Source organism: Halichoeres trimaculatus, unplaced genomic scaffold, assembly GCF_033239565.1.
Source record: "Halichoeres trimaculatus isolate MK-OKI-2021-1 unplaced genomic scaffold, fHalTri1.1 fHalTri1_scaffold_3, whole genome shotgun sequence".
Lineage (NCBI taxonomy): Eukaryota > Metazoa > Chordata > Actinopteri > Labriformes > Labridae > Halichoeres > Halichoeres trimaculatus.
This window is the reverse complement of record NW_027437181.1, coordinates 15,127,386-15,145,968: the sequence shown is the minus strand read 5'-3', so window position 1 is coordinate 15,145,968 and position 18,583 is coordinate 15,127,386. Positions and strand designations below refer to the sequence as shown.

General features: G+C 40.0%; 2 protein-coding genes across 3 annotated transcripts; one reads left to right on the top strand and one right to left on the bottom strand.

The window, feature by feature from the left end:
* Positions 1–3,851: 3,851 nt before the first annotated feature.
* On the top strand, positions 3,852–6,621 carry mettl21ca (methyltransferase 21C, AARS1 lysine a). The gene is made up of 7 exons (XM_074666512.1): positions 3,852–3,990; positions 4,052–4,197; positions 4,467–4,584; positions 4,738–5,412; positions 5,726–5,886; positions 6,001–6,118; positions 6,236–6,621. Exons 1-7 carry the CDS (start codon positions 3,852–3,854, stop codon positions 6,619–6,621), a joined length of 1,743 nt encoding a protein of 580 aa, XP_074522613.1.
* Positions 6,622–7,222: 601 nt separating this feature from the next.
* On the bottom strand, positions 7,223–18,294 carry tgfbrap1 (transforming growth factor, beta receptor associated protein 1). 2 transcript variants are annotated; one of them, XM_074666734.1, is made up of 13 exons: positions 18,041–18,294; positions 16,001–16,716; positions 15,461–15,655; positions 14,601–14,755; positions 14,432–14,514; positions 13,762–13,942; positions 13,491–13,651; positions 13,048–13,105; positions 12,811–12,954; positions 12,558–12,701; positions 11,266–11,425; positions 10,596–11,047; positions 7,223–9,605 (listed from the first exon to the last, which is right to left on the bottom strand). In XM_074666734.1, exons 2-13 carry the CDS (start codon positions 16,695–16,697, stop codon positions 9,417–9,419), a joined length of 2,619 nt encoding a protein of 872 aa, XP_074522835.1. In that variant the 5' UTR covers positions 16,698–16,716; positions 18,041–18,294; the 3' UTR covers positions 7,223–9,416. The 2 variants fall into 2 exon arrangements, with proteins under 2 accessions (XP_074522835.1, XP_074522836.1); XM_074666735.1 differs by having other exon boundaries at positions 16,001–16,711.
* Positions 18,295–18,583: the final 289 nt, after the last annotated feature.

The window sequence follows — 18,583 nt, the reverse complement described above, 5'->3', positions numbered from 1 at the left end:
TGAGGTTTTTTTTAGGAGGTCTGCAGCTCAGTGATCTCACATGGACAATATGATCTGCCTTTATGCTCTTGGAGATAACAATTGCAAGAGGGAAAGTTTATTTTTACTTCAGTATCTCAAGAACTGTTGAATGGATTGTCTAAGATCTTGGCAGCCACTAAGTGCTGTCTTTGTGGGCTTTAATCTTGACATACAAGGACAGGTTTGTCTTGAAGAGGTTGGAGGTAAAAGAAAAGGCCACTCACAGAGCTCAGCCTCCGCCAAAGCAGAAAAGCTTATCTCCATTTCAGTGCAGGTTAATTTAACCTACTGGCATCATACCTCCACAGAGTTCAATGAAAAGCTAGCTTGTAGTTTTTCCTAAAATCCAGCTGAGAAACATATGACACTGCATTTCATCTCATCAGCTCAATATCTACAGCTGTTACACTAAATTTCAACACCTCCAACCCCTTCCCTTTGCTTTAATAACCAAAACACCTCTGCACTTGTAACTTAGCATACCAAGGTGACAGGCAGCTAAAACCAAATGTAACAACAAGCAGCTAGATCCAGGTAGCTATTGCATTCAGGTGGTGGAGACCAAAAAAGGAGCCAAGAAAAGGTGAACACTGAATCTCAATTCTGCAAGTAGAAAAATCTTCAGGCTTCATCTGTAAACATACTACATCACAGATACATTTATCACAATTTTAAAGGATCATATTTCATCAGTGATTCACACACTTTGACCATGTAAAGCCTGACCCATCAAAAAGCCAGAAAATTATTATTATTATTATTTTTAATATTTTACACTTTCAACAGGCTTTTAAGGAAACTTTTCATCATGTTGGTGATATAGAGGTCTTTGAAACTTTAAAATGGTAGGTTATGTTTTGTAGAGCTAAGATTTAAAATGTAACAATTATGAAAGCAGAACATTAACTTTCACATCCAAGAAATATAAATAGTTTTATCAACATATGACACACTTTTCCTTTTTTAAACCCAATATTTTGAAGTAAAAAAAAATCCAATTCATTATATTTTGCTATCAGAGGGCGCTGTTTTTCAAATTGTGGTATGGAAATTTACAGAATTGTGATCAAAGCTAATCTATAAATTCTTCTATGGAGTTAGAAAGCTTAACCTGAGATAAGAGGACTTTTTGTGTTTTTCATGTCAAATTGTGAAAATTCAGCACTTCAGAATTTTTTTCTACCAGGCTTTTACACAACCGGTTTATGACTCTTTATTACTCTTGTGAAATGTAAGGGGAAAGGTATAGTTTAAATTGTTATTGGCTAGCTAACTCGTTATACAGTTGTTAGCCTTGATGCTGGCAAGAAATTCCAGTTGGGATTGGTCATCACATTTATTTTATTTATTTATTTATTTTATTTTATTTTATTTTATTTTATTTTATTTTATTTTATTTATTTTATTTTATTTTACTTTATTTTATTTATTATTTATTTATCAATTTATTTTATTTTATTTTATTTATTTATTTATTTATTTATTTATTTATTTATTTATTGGGGGGAGGGGGGGGGGGGGGGGTGTCACATATCTGTTGTAAACAGAAGGCTGGCCAAAAGATATGTTTCCTGTTCATGCTCCTTGCTCATTTTGTGTCAAGGTGAATTACGTTATGTATTTGTCAACTTGAAAATGCAATTAAACTTTTAAATCCAGTTCTGCCTTCTTAGCTTTTTTAAAAGATTTTTCCCATTACAATAACATCATAATAAACAACCACATAGAGTGTGACAACCATTTGACATAATGGGGGCTGGGTGTCACAATGTGTCAGCTAATCACTTCTTTGTAACAGTGAGTTGGAAAATGAGAGGGACACACCTTTCAAACCGACACCTTAGGCTTCAATTTCATGTAGGAATGACTGCTGAAAGATGTTTTGGTGATGAGAAATTCAGACTAGAGTAAAAAGTGAGACAACTGACCCTGTTCCCCCTGCATCCAGCAGTATTTGTGGCTTCAGTCACTGAACACCAGTGTGTCATCCACACATTAATGATTTTGGAAGCCCACCAGTTAGCTTGATAATGTTGGAAAGACTAAGTAAGATTAGATCCATTACCATGACCTATTAAATCTGATATCTGACTTACGACTCCTGATATTTTGCCCTGTCATGTCTTGTCTTTGTGCCCTTGTGATGGACATGTCCATTTGGCTGCAGACAAACGGGCGTGGTGAGGAGCTGGATTAGAGAGCTGAGATGTTATATAAACTGATGCCAGTGAACGCTGTACATCATTGTCAAGACAAACAAATACTCAACAACTGGGTGGGCTCAAAGAGATGTGATTTACCTTTCAACAGTCTCTTATAACAAACAAGCTTTCACTGAGAGACAGATGCTGCCTGTCATCAAGCTTAAAAACTCTTACCATTGATCCAAACCGGGCTCCACATCAACATCAAAGTCAGACAGTGACCTCATGCTGCACGCTCTCCATGAACTCTTCAAACCATCCTGAGGTAACAGATGGGTTGCAAGTTTTGGTACGAAAAGTTGCTTTAGACTAGAGTTACTTAAAACTGAACTTTGATACCTCACAGTCAAGGCTGTTAGAGGTAACCATGGGGCGTCTAATTGAGGTTTGTATTACAGGATCCTCCGTCTTCTCTCGCAGGGATGATGCATGAGGATTGCATGCCAGCATGATTCTGTTACCCCCTGTTGAAGCAATTGAGGCCACATTGGGAAACTCAAGCAGGGGCGCACAACATGGACAATATTCAGACTATGTGTGAGAGATAAACATATATTTGCATTAAAGACTCAGAGTGAAGAGCAACTGTAACAGTAACTTAGAAACTTATACCAAATATTTGATGGATTCAGATCTTTATTTTCAACATGTAAATTGTTCTTGCAAAAACTTGTTGTAAATATACTTTCAGGCCAAACTTACAGAATGCATCAGTGTGATCTCCAGCCAGTCCTGCCCCCTCCTGTGTGTGTCTGTGTCTATTTGTAGACTAAATGAAACCAGTGTAACATGACATTCTGCACTGATCTGAACTCGCAAGTAAAATTAAATGAAGTTTTGTCATCAGTGCATTCAAAACACACATGATTTAGTGTTCATGTTGCATAAATTCAGACTGAAAACTGTCCATGGTTAGAAACTCTGGTGGGAAGCAACTTTTAAGGTTGAGATCCACTGGTAGCTGTTGGCATCATTTTCCCCCCTCGTAGTTTTCTTTTTCCTTTTGGCCACCATCTCCATCAGTGTGTGTGTGTGTGTGTGTGTGTGCCTCCTGCTCTTGTATCTCGCTTGTGTTTATTTCTCCGGGGAAAGGTTCTAAAAATACCCTCATGACCATGTGCTGATGGTGATGGGTGTGTCCAACAGGATGCTGAGGCTCTATAACCTTGCGCTGTTTCCAGATGCAGCACGATTGCTCCTGAGATCTTTCACTGCAGAACAAAGTAGCAGAGGGTAAGTTGAAGGGTTGAATAAAGAAGTTTTTGCAAAAGCTTTATTGAAATACTTGTAAGGGAAAGTGTCTCAGTTATTACTATTGTTCAGTTTGCACAAAGTGTCTTTTTATGTTTATTTGATCAAACGGTCATGTTGGAAGACTTTGCTCTCTTATTTGTTTTCCTGACTGGCATGGACTGCAGTAAGAGTTTAAAAATTGAATTGCACATCTTCATTTATTTTTTTTTCTTTTTCTTATATGATAGACGACAGATATTAAATATATTGGGTTAAAGATAGACTTAACATTATTATAACACTAACAATGTTTAATCTGACCTAAATCTGTCACAGCATTTAGCATGTAGTATTTTCTGTCTATCACCCCTCTAAGTTTGTACAGGTTTCTACATGGCTACATTAGCTTCATGCTTTGTGGAAGGACCCAGTTACAGGGGAAGTGAAGAGGACTATGAGGATGATGGGGATGAGGATTATGAGGATGAGGACAGTGCCAAAGTCGATGAGGAGGAGAAGAACGGTGAGATCCGTGATAAGGGTGTTTGACTTGATCCAGATCATAAAGATGAGGGTGTTTCCCTTTTGTCCAGATGACTCAGCTGACCAGGTGCAGAAGAAACCAGCCTGGGCTCCATGTTTCTTTTACTCATTAAGCAAAGAGGTTTACTCCTACGTTGGGCAGGAGATCATCATTGAAGAGGGTCTTGACTCATATGCAGGCATGATATGGCCAGCTGTGAGTATTCGCCTTAATACCTGTGTGCGTCCTATAGACTTGTTGAAGCATTTGCAAACATAATCAGTTCTGGACTGTTTGTCCCCTGGACAGTGTTTTCGTCTCTAAACCAAAGAGTTCTGTCGGAAAAAATAACCCTCAAGCTGATATTCTTCCATAAATAACCATCATTAATCTATCTTTGCCGCTTTGGACTGTTCCTCCTGAATACTTCTGAGACGCTTCATTTGCCCCAAACCAGAACTTAACTAAATCTGTTGTCGTCTCAGGCCTTGGCTCTTTGTCACTACTTGGATACTCATCGTGAACAGATCAATCTGATGGACAAAGCAGTCCTGGAGATCGGGGCAGGTACCGGCCTGGTTTCTATTGTGGCAACACTCCTCGGTAAGAGATGCGAATTAAAGATGATTTGCCCTTGAGAAATCACATGGTATGACTCAAAGCAGGAATGAAGAACAGGTTTATACACGTGCACTTTTTTTCTAGCTTTGCAGAGGGAAAAAAGAACAGATTGAAAATGTCTCTTCCTGTCCTCAGGTGCCTGGGTGACAGCCACAGACCTCCCAGTGGTCCTGAACAACTTAAGAGTGAACCTAAACAGGAACACCAGGGGCCGCTGCAGATACACACCCCAGGTAGCAGCTCTGTCTTGGGGCTATGACCTCGAGAGTACATATCCTACATCTGTGTATCACTATGACTATGTGCTGGCTGCTGATGTCGTCTACCATCATGACTTCCTGGATGAGCTTCTGGTCACCATGAAGCATTTCTGCAGACCAGGAACTACTCTGATCTGGGCCAACAAGGTCAGGTTTGGGAGTGATCTGACGTTCACTGAGAACTTTAAAAAGGCTTTTCACACATCACTGCTGTCTGAAGATGAGGATATGAAGATCTTCACTGCAACATACAGAGAGGAAGAGGAGGAGAATGGTATTGGGGTAGAGGAGACGGAGGAATTAGAGGAAGAGGAGGAGGAGGAGATGGCAGAGCATCACAGTGTAAAAGAGAAATTTGAAGTACCAGAAAATGATAACAGTGAAACAGAAGAACATTACACATCACAGCCTGAAAGAAGGGATGATCAGGAAGAGGAAAACAAAAAGGAGGAGATGAAACTCAAAGACGCCGGCTACGAAGAGGGTGAGAGTGACAGCACAGAGAGGGATGATGCAAGTCGTAGCTCACCTAGTAATGAAGACATCACAGGTAAGTCATCTGTGTGGTCTCTGCAAAAGATTTATATATCATTTGTTCCTGTGGCTTTTATGTTACAAACATCCAGATGGAGGATAAGCCAACAACATCTGTTTTTCTTTGTTTTTCTGTTTTATCGGCCTAAATCACTCTCAGTGAAATCAGATGGCACATTCACTCATCTTCTGGTGTGAGATTGAGGCAAAAACTAGTTTTATTTATTTATCTTTTGTCCGTGCAGTGGAATAAATTGGTTCATATTAATAGCAATGTTCTGTCTTGTGATTGTCAGGTTTCCAATTTCTAACTCATGTCCTTGCTACAGAACCAGTAAATGTCAAAGAATCAGTGGAGCAGTGGGACACAAAACCTGCCTGGGTCCCCAATATCACCAGAAGACTTGATAGAGATATCTACCATTATGCAGGGCAGGATATTGTCATTCATGAGTCCATAGACTCCTTTGGAGCAGTGATGTGGCCTGCAGTGAGTACATCTGAAACAAATGACACAACATCACTGCTAGTGGCAAGAGTTGGATATATAAATGAATTTACTGAATAAGAGGCTGTAACAGGTCTGTATCTCTGTTTGGTACAGGCATTGGCTCTGTGCTCCTTCTTGAACAATAACAGGGAGATGGTGAACCTGCAGGGGAAGGAGGTGTTGGAGCTGGGAGCAGGAACAGGGCTGGTATCTATTGTGGCCAGTCTTCTAGGTGAGCTGTCTTATTTCAACAGCATGTGAATACAAAAATAATAACAATACTGTGCAGTGTGCTGCTTTGACTGTTATAGCCAAAAAGATGACACATGTCCTGTTTTCGTTCCTGTAGGAGCATCAGTCACAGCAACAGATTTACCGGAGATATTAGGAAACCTACAGGCAAACATTACCAGGAACACCAGGGAGCGCTGCAGATACACACCCCAGGTAGCAGCTCTCTCCTGGGGCTTTGACCTAGAGCGTACCCACCCTAAATCTAGATATCACTACGACTACATTCTGGCAGCTGATGTCGTCTACCATCATGACTTCCTGGATGAGCTCCTGGCCACCATGAAGCATTTCTGCAGACCAGGAACTACTCTGATCTGGGCCAACAAGGTCAGGTTTGGGAGTGATCTGACGTTCACTGAGAACTTTAAAAAGGCTTTTCAGACATCACTGCTGGCTGAGGATGGGGAGATGAAGATCTTCATGGCAACATTTAAGCACTGAGAGACTGAGAGACTGAGAGACCGAGGATGATCAGAAAATATCACTGAAAACAGAGGAACGGATCAGTCAAAGTGCAACACGTCATCTTGAGCAGAAGTCCTTCAGATCATCAAAAAACTGCAGTCCCACTGACGTCCACATTCCCATCCCCCTTCTGACTCCTTAATCTTTGGGCGACTAAAACCTTTGGTGTTATAAATTCATGATGTTTTTCTACTTCCTGTCTGTGGTTGAAATGATTTTCATGTTTTTGCACCCTTAGCCTGGTCTGAGTACTGGGTCATTTTCAACAGATTACATCATTATCTCAGAAGATTATTTAAAAAAAGTTGTATTTGGGTGTAAATCTTACTTTTTATGGTCTGTTTTGTTTCTTTTTTGTTGACATGAAACCTTTGTAAGCTGCTGTCTTTTTAAGATTTGTATCATAGTAGCAACACTCCTCGTGAATAAATTTGTCTTTTAGTTTTAAATCTGTCATTTTTCCTTTTCAATCAGCTGACACAATCTCCTCATGTCAGAGTACATTTAAATAGCTGAGCTCGGAAAAATCAGGGTGAGACTCCATGAGTTGATTTACAGTTTCATGTTTATTAAAATGAGACAGATTTACAGTTTGTACACCCCACCCACTTTGCACTGATTTAGAAAGCAACAAACAAGTACAAATGCATTATATACATACCAGTATACATATATTTATAAAACACAACAGTATTTTTCACACAACAGTTCGGTAGTTTTGAAATTATATAGTCATGGATAAGATGCCTTTTGAGCGAGCAACATTTAAACAGTTCAGACTGAAGAATGCAGAAGCCGTGAATCTCTGTTCTGGTGAGTAAAGCCTGCGGTTTCTTTATAACTGTGTTTGGTGTGTTAGAAAAATAGTCCTGTGTTTGCAAAGAGCTCTATGTAGAAATGGGTTTCAATCATAGAAGGCAGAGCATCACCAGCACAGGCACCAGAGAGACAAGCCAAACTCACAACAGTGACAAGATGAGGAAGGTCAGACAGCTGTAAATAAGCTCAAAATAAACAATCAGGAGGAAAACGTTTCTGTGTGGACTTGTGGTATAACAACAAACAATTTAAGTCCAAGAGGGCAGATCTTAGGGATATCCAACAGAATCCTTTTTTATTTATTTATTTATTTTAAGAATCTGGTAAAATATACTTAAACAAAAGCTTAAAGTCAATTGATGTACGATAGGTTTGTAGGTTTCAGAGAATGTGCGACTTCCATAAAAAGCCAATTTTATTATTTAAGTCAATGTTGGCAAAGGTTGTGACAAACAGTGGCACATATGAGAGGAAAAGAAGACATGGAGGAACACAGTTATTCAACTTTAAGCTGACTCTGTGTACAGAAGCTTCACATAAACATGTTTTATGAATTATATGTGAGAAAAGTTTTGAAGGAAGAATGTTTTGTGATGACAAGCCTGGAAAAAATGTTAAAGGCCCGTTACTGTAATTCATTATGTGAAAACTTTTGATCGGTATATTTCAAAGCTTTGGCTCAATACTCCCATCTTGTGGTGAAACAGATTTTTTGCAGCCTAAATAAAGAGATAACTCTGAATTAAATGAAGACTGTCTCTACATGTTCGATTAACCGTCCAGTGGAAATATGAAATTTCCATTCATATCAAGAACATGTTAACTTCTCATTTCTGTTTGAGAAAGACACTTGAAAAGACCACAAGCACACGATTTACCTTTTCTGTTCAGCCCAGTTTGTCTTGGGCTAACATGATCATTTTGTATGAAGTAGATCATTGTCTGTATTTGTACCACCAGCAAATAAAGTAATTCAGGCTGGCAGTGAGGGTTTCTGTTGATTTTATCTGTAAAATTGGTCTTACGTGATCAATGATATTATCTTCTGCTTAGATCTAAACCAAACTGTTTAACTCTACTTAAGTATCATCAAATAAGTATTTGATTGGCCTCAGGAGGTTGGTCTGAATTGTCCCCGTTGCAGTTTGATTCTTGAGTTCCTGATGATTTATGATTAAAACATGAGTACATGTAGTGTTTGAAACCCGTCCCTTCTTGTACCTGATATTCAAATTTAAGTAATTTTGACCAAAGTTGAAAAACTGTCATCTGTAATATTGTGAGTCTAACATTAAATGCTCTTATGGTAGAGGGTTGAAATGGAGCAGCAATGAACACAGAAAGTAAAAGACATAGAAGACTTGTTTTGTTCCACCAGTAGTCTGATGGGCCTTGTTAGTATTTCACATTTAAACCCTACACTGAGATGTGCAAGTTAGACCAATATTACGACAACAGCGATATGAGGTGATCAGGGTGGCTGGAACCGTTAGAGTGATAATACTATGCATGCTTCAAAAATATTTGCAACAGGTTCAAATGTTGTGCTCTGCAGTTTGAGCAGTTTCTCAAAGACAATGAGCCGTGCAGCACTGAACCCACAGATAAAGCACATCGCCCGTCTGATGCTTTTCTCAGCGTGATTTGATTAAAGGGCCGGGGGACTTAGCTGTTGTTTGTCAGCTTTAATAAAAACATACAGTCTGAACGTTGCGTGTAACTGCAGCACAGGAATAAATAGATGAAATAATCTGTTTCTCCCTCGCACACATTCACACTCAGACAGCTTTCTGTGCCTTTCTCTTAAGCTCCAAAGCAGACTCCACTGCGGCAACAATAGTTCTGTGCTTGTCGTTGCTTCCACAGCCCTCAGCCATCCGAACACTCAGCAGGTCGTGCTCCAGTTTGATGCCTCTGATCACAGATCCAGTTGTAGCTGGAGGGGTAGAGTCTCACGTGTGGTTACTGCTATTAGTTAACTGTCTCTTTGTGGGAGAGTCTCTGACTCTCTGGGCGACACAGTGCTTGTGGACGGGCACTCCACCTGGCAGGCACACCACATCGGGTTCACTGAAGGTGTTGTGGCACAAGTGGCATCCCTTTTTTTCAGAAACAAAGATGGGCTTCTTCCGCTCCTTCAGCTGTAAAGTAAATACATTTTGTGTTAATACCAAAGATATAACACTAATAGTTATTATTATTTATTTAAGGTGCTTCATAACTGAATAAATAATGTTTTTTTCCCTAAGAGTTAAATGCTCAATCTGATTTAACAGAGCAATGAGTGATTTTAAAATCCGGTAATTTCCAATCACTGACATGACAGATTGATGCGCTTGAAATATGCTATTTTTCATCTCATTAAAGGGGCTGTGAGGAGTTTGAAAGTTATCTTGAAAAATTCTCTCTTCTAGATATATGCCTGATCGTAATCCACACTTTAAAATGAGAATATCAATAAACAATATTGCTAAGCGGGTGAGTGATACAGCCCGAGCTAAAGGCTAATTAGCTGTATCACTGTATAACACTGGGGCTAAACTGTTAGTGACAACAGTTATTCTGCAGTGGTCTGTTCAAACTTGAGAGTCTATCAATAAAATGAAGAGAAAGGTTACGTTAGCTCTGCTCAGTAGATGACTGGCAGAACGTAGCTAACCAGGATTTACTAACGTTACACATTATAGACGTGTCTTAGAGCGCCGAGCTGCCAGCTGCGCTCAATATTAACGCTACTAAACTACAGACAAACTGACAGTGTTTACTTATTGTCACATTAGCCTACAGATACGTCAGAGCACCAGGCCACAGATGTTGCTAACATCATCATGTAACTGTATGGATAAGTCCCTTACCTCGGCGCACTGTATCCAGTAAAAAAAGTTGTCTTGAACAGAAGAAATTAGTTTCGACCTAATCTCCAAATTAATTCCAAAACAAACACATAACTCACTGAAAATTATTTACGACAGACTCTGGGCCACAAGGTGGCGAGGGATAGCAATTAAAACAGATCCTCCTCATAGCATCTTTAATGTACCGCTTGGGCTTATAGACAGAAAACAGTAAATGTTTTTTTCCTCCTTATTCTACTTATTTGCTGCATGTGTAATGTGTTGTGTGGTTCTCACCCTGTCATGCAGCAGTTGTAGGTTTTCAGAGCGGGATAGGCTCAGGGCGATCTGCGAGGTGCGGCAGGCATGCATACTGGCTCTCACAGCTCGGCCCAGAAAGGGCCGCAGCAGCTGCAGGGACCAGCCATCAGGTAGCATGCGAAGAACCTGGGCTGCATCGAACACCTCCCCGTGCCGATTTAGGAGGTCTACAGCAGCCATTTCCAGATCTCCATCTCCACCTGCTCCTGGTGACTGGTTCCCCTTTAGATACACCTCCAAGAGCAGGTGAAACAGCTGCTGTCTGTAAGCTGAATCCCGAGAAGAAGAGGCCCATATACAGAAAGCCTCAGCTGAGGGGAAGTCTCTGAGCTTGTGCACTAATATGTGAAGTGCTTTGTCATGCTCCTCCAGTTTTCCATGTAGTGTTGCACGCTCTAGCAGCAGCTGATTACAGTTCTCCAGCTTACCTAAACAGAGCAGAGTGACATGCTTTATTAAAAAACAGAATCTATATCACAATCCCTCAAACCAGTTTGTAACAAGGCTAAAATCCTGATAAAAAACATTAAAGTTTGTGGTTGTAGTTTGTCTATTTCTGTTTTTGTTGTAATAATGATCATCCTTGCGGAGTTATTTAATAACAAAACCAGTCAAGTGCCGTTACATCTTCTGACTTTTGTCTTACCCAAAAGGACCTGTACACTGTACAGATTAGACTCCCTGAGCAGCGCTTGCAGCCTCTCTCTGGCTCTGGTGATCTGCTCTTCATCTCTTGGTGAATCTGACAGCAAAGACAAAACCCTCTCCAAATAGAGCACAGCCAGCTGTGTGTGGAACATCTCTTTCTGCATTTAAAAACAGAAAAAGGCAATATAAGTCAACATTTCAAGAACAAAGGCAGTAAATTTCACTAACTATAGTGTAGATGATTTCATGAAATTATATAGACTAAACATGATCCAGCTGTGTGTGCACAATATATCCGTATCAATATCGGTATTGGCCGATGCTGGTCATATTTTGGCATCGGCCAATGTGTAAAAGTGGGCTGATATTTACTCATTAGCTGCCAGCCATTTTCAAAGCATCCTGAACGATCTTTCAAGACCCAAATAAAATTGTTTTCTATGACTATGTAAACACCAAAACTGCCTAAGAAGAGAGGACAAGGAAAAAAAGTATTAGTAGTCACAGTATGTTCACAATTTGATCATTTCAAATCGTTTTTTTTTTACCCATGCTGATATTGGTTATTGGCCATAACAGCAATATTAATATCAGATATCGGTATCAGCCAAAATTTTCATATCCATGCATCCCTAAGCTGTGTGAAACTAACATATCCTTAAAACTGAAAAGGAAGAAAACCACAAAAAGGAAGAAAAGGTGTCTGAAAAGACTGTTTTTAAAGCCTAATGTGAATAAGATGTCTTTGGACACAGAATAATAATCGACATGCTCAGATGGGATGCTTTACAACTGATGAGTTGAGTATCACTTCAATCATCACATCGGATGGTGGGTTGGCAGCTTGTAATTGGTTGAACTTACAAAAGCATCCAAAGCTAGATTAAACCAAATAAGATAAACACATTTAAAAAAAACAACAACCTTAAATCAGACCAGATTTGCCCTGCTCACAAGCCAAGACTGTAGGAAAAGGCTGCAAGACAGAGCTGACCACTGAGCTACAGATTCTCTTGTGAGCACTTTCATGATAAGAATGTGGTTAAAACTGAGACTGCTGCAGCCCACGGGGTTGTTTGCTTTGTGGTTCTGCAGCTTAGGACTTTAGAGAACTAGTACAGCTGGGAAATTCCATTCATTATGTTTTCTACCCACCAGAAAAGTCCAGGTCTGCATCGACTTTTAAGTTACCTGGTGCTCCCTAGGAGTTTTTGTGTCACTCAGGTCACATAAAAAGAAAACTCTTGTAGACGCTTTAGCAAAGCTGTTGATTTGATCCTGTAATCTTACCTGTGACCGTCTCTCCAACACCAGGTGTTCTAGGTAGAGAAGCAGCGCCATGCTGTGCTTTTCCAGGTAAGTGATGACATCATCAGGGTTGAGTTCTGTCAGGTGTTTACTAGCAGGCCTCTTAGTAAAGATATGGATACCTTTCTATGGAAAAAAAAAGAACGTTTACCTTACCAATACACCTCAACAACAAGACTACATCAAGTTCAGTCACTTAACTTCTTGATAACTGTTAATGATAATTGTAAATTACAGTAGGATCTCTCTGCAAGGCCCAGTCTGCATATTTCCATAAAACGTCTAGATTTGAGCTGGAGCAGAGAAAGTCCACGATGTACTCATAAAGGTCAGATCTTGTGGAGTCCTGCAGTTCTCCGTCTACAACCCGAATCCACAACTGTCGAGAAAAGATGAGGAGTATCTTCAAGTCACGCAAATGATGTTGATTATAAATCAGAACCAAAACAAGATGTATTGTAAGAGCACATACCTGTAGTGCTGCTGAATCCTGACCATTATAATGATACAGCAGCCCAAGTGCAAAGTATCTGCAGGGGAGGAAGAATTAAAAGATTTACAAAACAAAATCTTTCCTTGGAAGGCAATTTCTGTACAAACCCCAGCTCAACCAGGGCAGTCACTGACAAAGAAAAATAAATCTCATCTCAGTCTAGCTTTCTTTGAATTCACAAGTTGTGGTTCCTTCAGTGACCATAACTGTGTCAGTTTTACTAGCCACAGTTTAAAGCATTAAATTAAATGATCCAAAAATACAAATTTACCCAAATCATTTTTATCAAGCAATCACACAACTAGACATTTGACATATAAGATAAACAGGACGGCATCCAAGAAGTTGTAAGCATAACCAGTTTCAAAATGTGAGGAAGCGTTTTAAATGATAAATCACTACCCAGGAATTGGTATACATACTTGTGATATTTCTCCAGCCATGGCACACTGTCGGACAGGAGACAGGAGTTTTCTGAAGCTAGCAGGTCTAGAAGGCTCTCATGATCCTGCTCAGCATAGAGCTTTAACAACGCAGTGTCTACATCTTCTCTACAGCCGTTGGCCACCTCTGTGCTTCGTACCTGTGTGGAGATTAAAAAAATGTTAAAAAGCCTGTTAAAGGATATAAATAACCCTTAGGGAAACTCCTTTCCATATTTTTTTAGTAAATAAATCATTATTTGTCAGTCACCTCTCCCAAATAACTAATGAGGAAACTCTTGCATCGTAGCACTTTTTCCTGGTCGCCCTGTGCCAGGTGGTTCAGATCTGCAAACTCATGAAGAGGAGGGTGGCAGCGAGTGAATGAAGAGGAAGCTGGCAGCAGCAGTGGGTAGAGAGATATCAGCTCCCGCACATCCAGCTGACCCTTCCTGCAAATAATAAATGCAGGGTCATAAAAAAGTAATTATGTGGGAGACAGTCAATCGCTAAAGGCTGTTAGGTAGGTTGTTGGGTGGAATAAGGGGTTTCTTCTCTCAGTCATCAGAGAGTTTGTGCTCCACAGGGCTTTTTGTCCAAAAAGAGAAGCTTAAACCATAATTTATCACTAGGCTTCAATGGGAAACAATATCACCTGATATTTACTATGTTAAGACTGTTCACTGTTTAACATTTTGAAAGTGACAGATATTAAACTTCTTAAACAATCCCAAGTCCACATATCATGGTTAGTGAGGGTCAAAGGGATCAGTAACAGGAGTAAATTGGAAAAGTAAACACTGTAATCCAATACTGATCCCCAAAAATATTCACTCATGGCATCAAGTAAAGTTCTTTCTCTGAATTCTTGAGCCTGAAGTCTCACATCACCAACACTTTAATCTCCAAAACAAAACAAAGAATTTAAGTCAGACTTTTACCTGAAATGCTCTTTTGCTTCCAGGAACTGGAGCTGACCAAACTGAATGAAACCGGCCTGCTGAAGGATTCTTTTGTGCAAAATCTACAGTTTGAGAAAGTGACTTGTTAGGCACATACATAAAACATGAAATAATAGTGTGATAAAATTTAAACAACACACACTGTTACCTGGAACTTGTCTTTGGGAATATTTCTCTGTGCTCCCTCTGTGAGGATGAGGGCCTCCTCCACTCTGTGACCAGCCAACAAGTCCTGGATCTGTCTCTCCAGAGGCAGAGGGACCAGGACGTACACAGCCTTAGTGGATGCCAGGATGACTTTTCCTGAAACATAAAACACCCACTTAAACTCTCTAAAAAAGCCACATGGCAATAAATAAAGTCCAACTCTGATATCAGCCTCCACTACTGCCTAAAAAGAGAAGTATTTGCAGTATGCCAGATCTCATAGCCATAACCATTAGCTAACAGGAAAAAATCAAATGGATGACACAATGTTTTTAAATGGTCTGAAACCGCAGAAAAAGAGTTCAGTAAAACAAATAGGTCAAAACTTTCCGACAGAGCTTCTAGCTTCTGTCCACGGCTGGGTTCAATTTCTGAGCAAAAACTATCCCAGTATGTGTTAAGGATATGAAGTCTACATCTTGAATTCGAGCGAGACTTTGGATGCTTATTTTTTTCAAAGCTTGTGAGTTTTTTTTATCTGAATAACATGCTGACAAGTTTTTTGTGGAAAAGATTGCTGGTGCTCAGTCAGCACTGCTAACAGCAGCACAAGTCTTTGCTGCAGCACAACTTTCTGCAAAAGGTTTTTTGCTGTTTCCTAAACTGTTCACACTTGTAAAGAGACCTGTAACCTAGAAAAGACAGATGTGTAAAATCTGTCAGCTAACCTTGTGTATAGAGATGATTATTAACTTATAACTGATGAATCTGTGACAACAGGAAATTATCACTTCTTCTGTTAGGTTTTTTTTCTCTTCTTCATAGCTCAAATTTATGAGAAGAATTTATGACGGAGAATACCTTCAAAGTCTTGCAGAATGTGTCCGTCCCTGAATGAAAGGGTCTGTTTCAGCTGTTGGTCCAGCATGCTGTGGATAGTGATGAAGCTCTCATCCAAAGCCACGACGTACGGAAAACACACAGCGGCACCGATTACACTCTCTGACCAGTTGACTGGAGCTCGCTGAGAAACCCCTTCTGCATTAGCAAACATTCCTGTGGGGTGATTTAAGAGAGGAAAGTGAATAAGTTTAAGGGGAAAATGTCATACTGACACTGTTTTCAGTTTAAGACTTGAGAAGTTAGAGATGTTTGAGAAAACTAAAGAAGCATGAAGCTCTAAAAAAGACAAGCAACTTGTCTAAATTAAAAAAAAAGCCTGACAGTTAAAAAAAGCAGAGCTACAATAGAAGCTGCAAACATATGTATTAGATTTCTGTCATTAGATCCCAGTTGAAACTGAGACAAGTTGCAGAAACTTCTATAATTAACAACAATTTAATTTTAAAAATATGTGAAAAATAATTAATATTTCTGCTTGGATTTTCAGTTGAAACTTACCAAGACCACCTGGTGCTGCTAAAAGGAATTCCTCTCTGCCGATCCTCTTCACTATGGGCTTCCTCTCCTCGCTGCTGTACGGGAAAAGGTCTTGGGAGGCTCCTGTGTTGTAGTTCAGAATCATATACTGTGTAGCCAAGGCCAGGCACAAGAAGTAGCCATCCAAGCTGACAGCACAGGGCTGCTCCGGAGTGTTTACCTCTTTGACCAGCTGAACTCTGTCCTCATACACCATATAAATCTGCACAGTCCGCCGTTTTGATGAGAGCACACCCATTTCCACACAGAACGGATCACCATTGACTGGATTCTCATTGATGCTGAATGCTGTTACACCTCTGATTTTGGCTCCACCTCCTGCTGCAGAGGGCACAGTTTCCAGTGTCACCATATCAACGAGGAATACTATAGAGTCACAAAGCACTATCAATCGCTCCAACGCAGAGGCAGCACGCAGCTCAGCAACAGGTTTTTTAAGGCCCAGATATTTGTGCAGCAGCTTCTGAGCGGAGTAACTCAGTTTCCCCTTTGAAGAAGTGACCTCATCCAGCAGAAAGTGGTGGATAAAGCAGTCATTGGTACCCAGGTACAAGTGCTTCCCACAGCATTCAATGCACTCGATGTTTATGCGAGCCTTGTCGCCCATGAGGAGATCTCTCTCCACAGCGGGGACAAGCTCAAAAGCCTTCACACTCATCTCTGCCAAGGCATCTACACTGAATGACACAAGACAGAAAGGCATTGTCAAAACTGCAGATCAAAACAACCAATGTTTCAGCTCACTGCAAATGTTTTATTTGCATACATAATTTATCAATAGAGTAAACTTCAGCAAGGGTGTGTCCCTCGTTCAATGCTATAGATCCATTCTGGATACCTAAAAGGTTGGAAGAAAAACATTACCTTAAATATTTTTCACACACTTCTTACAACTTCCTGACATCATAGTACAACAAAATATGCAAGTATGACAAGACCTGTACTGGGACTGGGATATAGATTAAATCTGGAAAAACATTCTTGACAATCATATCTTAACTCAAAAAGAGATCAGTTTTCTCTCAGGCCTTGACAGTTTCATTTAGTCCAAGCACACACAAAGTTTTACCTTCAGAAAGATGAGGTTTGGTTTGATCTTAAAGTTTAAATTTCCTGAAAATGTCTGCTACTCTGAGACTCTAATGACAGTGCATGTTTACAAAGCAAGATACTTAGCCCAGGGACTGACTATTGACATATGACAGTGTTGCATGCTAAATTAGATTGTACCTTGTAATTTCTGGCACACACAGACAAAACCTTATCTTTTGCTTGCTTGAATGCTTTATGGGCTTAACATTTTAGGTACAAGACATTTGAATAAGAACTGTATAGATGGCCTGGTCCTCCAGATTATTTGGTGCTGATGACACTTGGAAAACTACTACTACTAATACATGTTACATTTATCTCTAACTCCTGTTTTGATATTTAACACTAGAATTTTTAAAGCTATGTAACTCTCTTTATTTATTGTGTTCAATTATAGTACCTCTTCAGGCTCATTTTCTAAATTTTGGTAAACATGAGCCAGCTGTCTCCTCCCCTGTGTGGTTGCTTAATAAGTGATAGCTAGCAGATGACGTTAGCGTTGGCTAACTTGTACAATGATTACTGGTTACCAGCAAAGTTTAAAGCTCCACACATGATAAAGGTGGAGTATCTTCCGAATGGGTTACTAGTACTGAGTATGTGATAAAGTGATGGTCGTTTTTATCTTAATTGAGTAATTAGCTTTTGGGCGAGCTAGCTTAGCTCACGTTAGCCAGAAAACTATTCTCAACCGTTGCCAGTGGTAGCGAGCTAATCAATGCTAAGCTACATGTGGCTACAGTAGGGCTTGTGTTATAAACAATCTCATGTGAAATAATAAAAAATATATACATATGGTGATGACCCTCTTTTATCCCACCCGGCTTCACCCATAGAGGTCTGATGCTGTTCGCACCAACTCCCTGCCCATGATCTAATGAAGCTATTGGCATTAGTAAGCAAACCTACCGCTGCAGACAGCGCTCAGGACGGCAGGCCAGTCGACACCAAAAACAGGGCGAGCCCTAGTACTCCACAAACAGACGCCACGGACTTAGCATACGATCAAACATTAATAACGCCATGGTACCCAAGTCGGCACCACACTGGCAAGCGTAAAATATGGCATCAGTAGATGCAGCAGGTCTTCCTTGTCCAGTGTAACACCGCCCATTTGCACAGAACTACTCCTGCTGGCTGCAGGTGATACAGGGGTGCGTTCAAGAGTGCCTAACTTTGTGTTATGTTGTTACAGGTCATAACTCCAGGCATCCTCAAATCACTTAAGGCTCTAATATAATCATATGTCAACTTGTTCGACAGTTAATTTTAGTCACCACAACCTATACCAATATTATGCACAGTCATCGAATGGTTGAACTCCATTATTACCGTGCTGACTCATTGGATTAGTGAACAGAAACGTTTCATGATTCTCAGCGTTTTATATTGTCATTCAATGGTTTCTCATGCTTTGCCAAAGTAAAGAAATGTAGGCCTGGTGTAAGGATG

What these genes read in the sequence shown, in the direction of transcription:
- mettl21ca (XM_074666512.1), top strand. Translation starts at nt 3,852, where the DNA reads ATGGCTACATTAGCTTCATGCTTTGTGGAAGGACCCAGTTACAGGGGA. An exon ending in TATTGTGGCAACACTCCTCG is followed by an intron (nt 4,585 to 4,737) that starts GTAAGAGATGCG and finishes TCCTGTCCTCAG; the next exon opens with GTGCCTGGGTGACAGCCACA. An exon ending in TAGTAATGAAGACATCACAG is followed by an intron (nt 5,413 to 5,725) that starts GTAAGTCATCTG and finishes TCCTTGCTACAG; the next exon opens with AACCAGTAAATGTCAAAGAA.
- tgfbrap1 (XM_074666734.1), bottom strand. Translation starts at nt 16,697, where the DNA reads ATGAGTGTGAAGGCTTTTGAGCTTGTCCCCGCTGTGGAGAGAGATCTC. An exon ending in TGTTGGAGAGACGGTCACAG is followed by an intron (nt 11,426 to 12,557) that starts GTAAGATTACAG and finishes TTTTAAATGCAG; the next exon opens with AAAGAGATGTTCCACACACA. An exon ending in TACAACTGCTGCATGACAGG is followed by an intron (nt 9,606 to 10,595) that starts GTGAGAACCACA and finishes TTTACTTTACAG; the next exon opens with CTGAAGGAGCGGAAGAAGCC.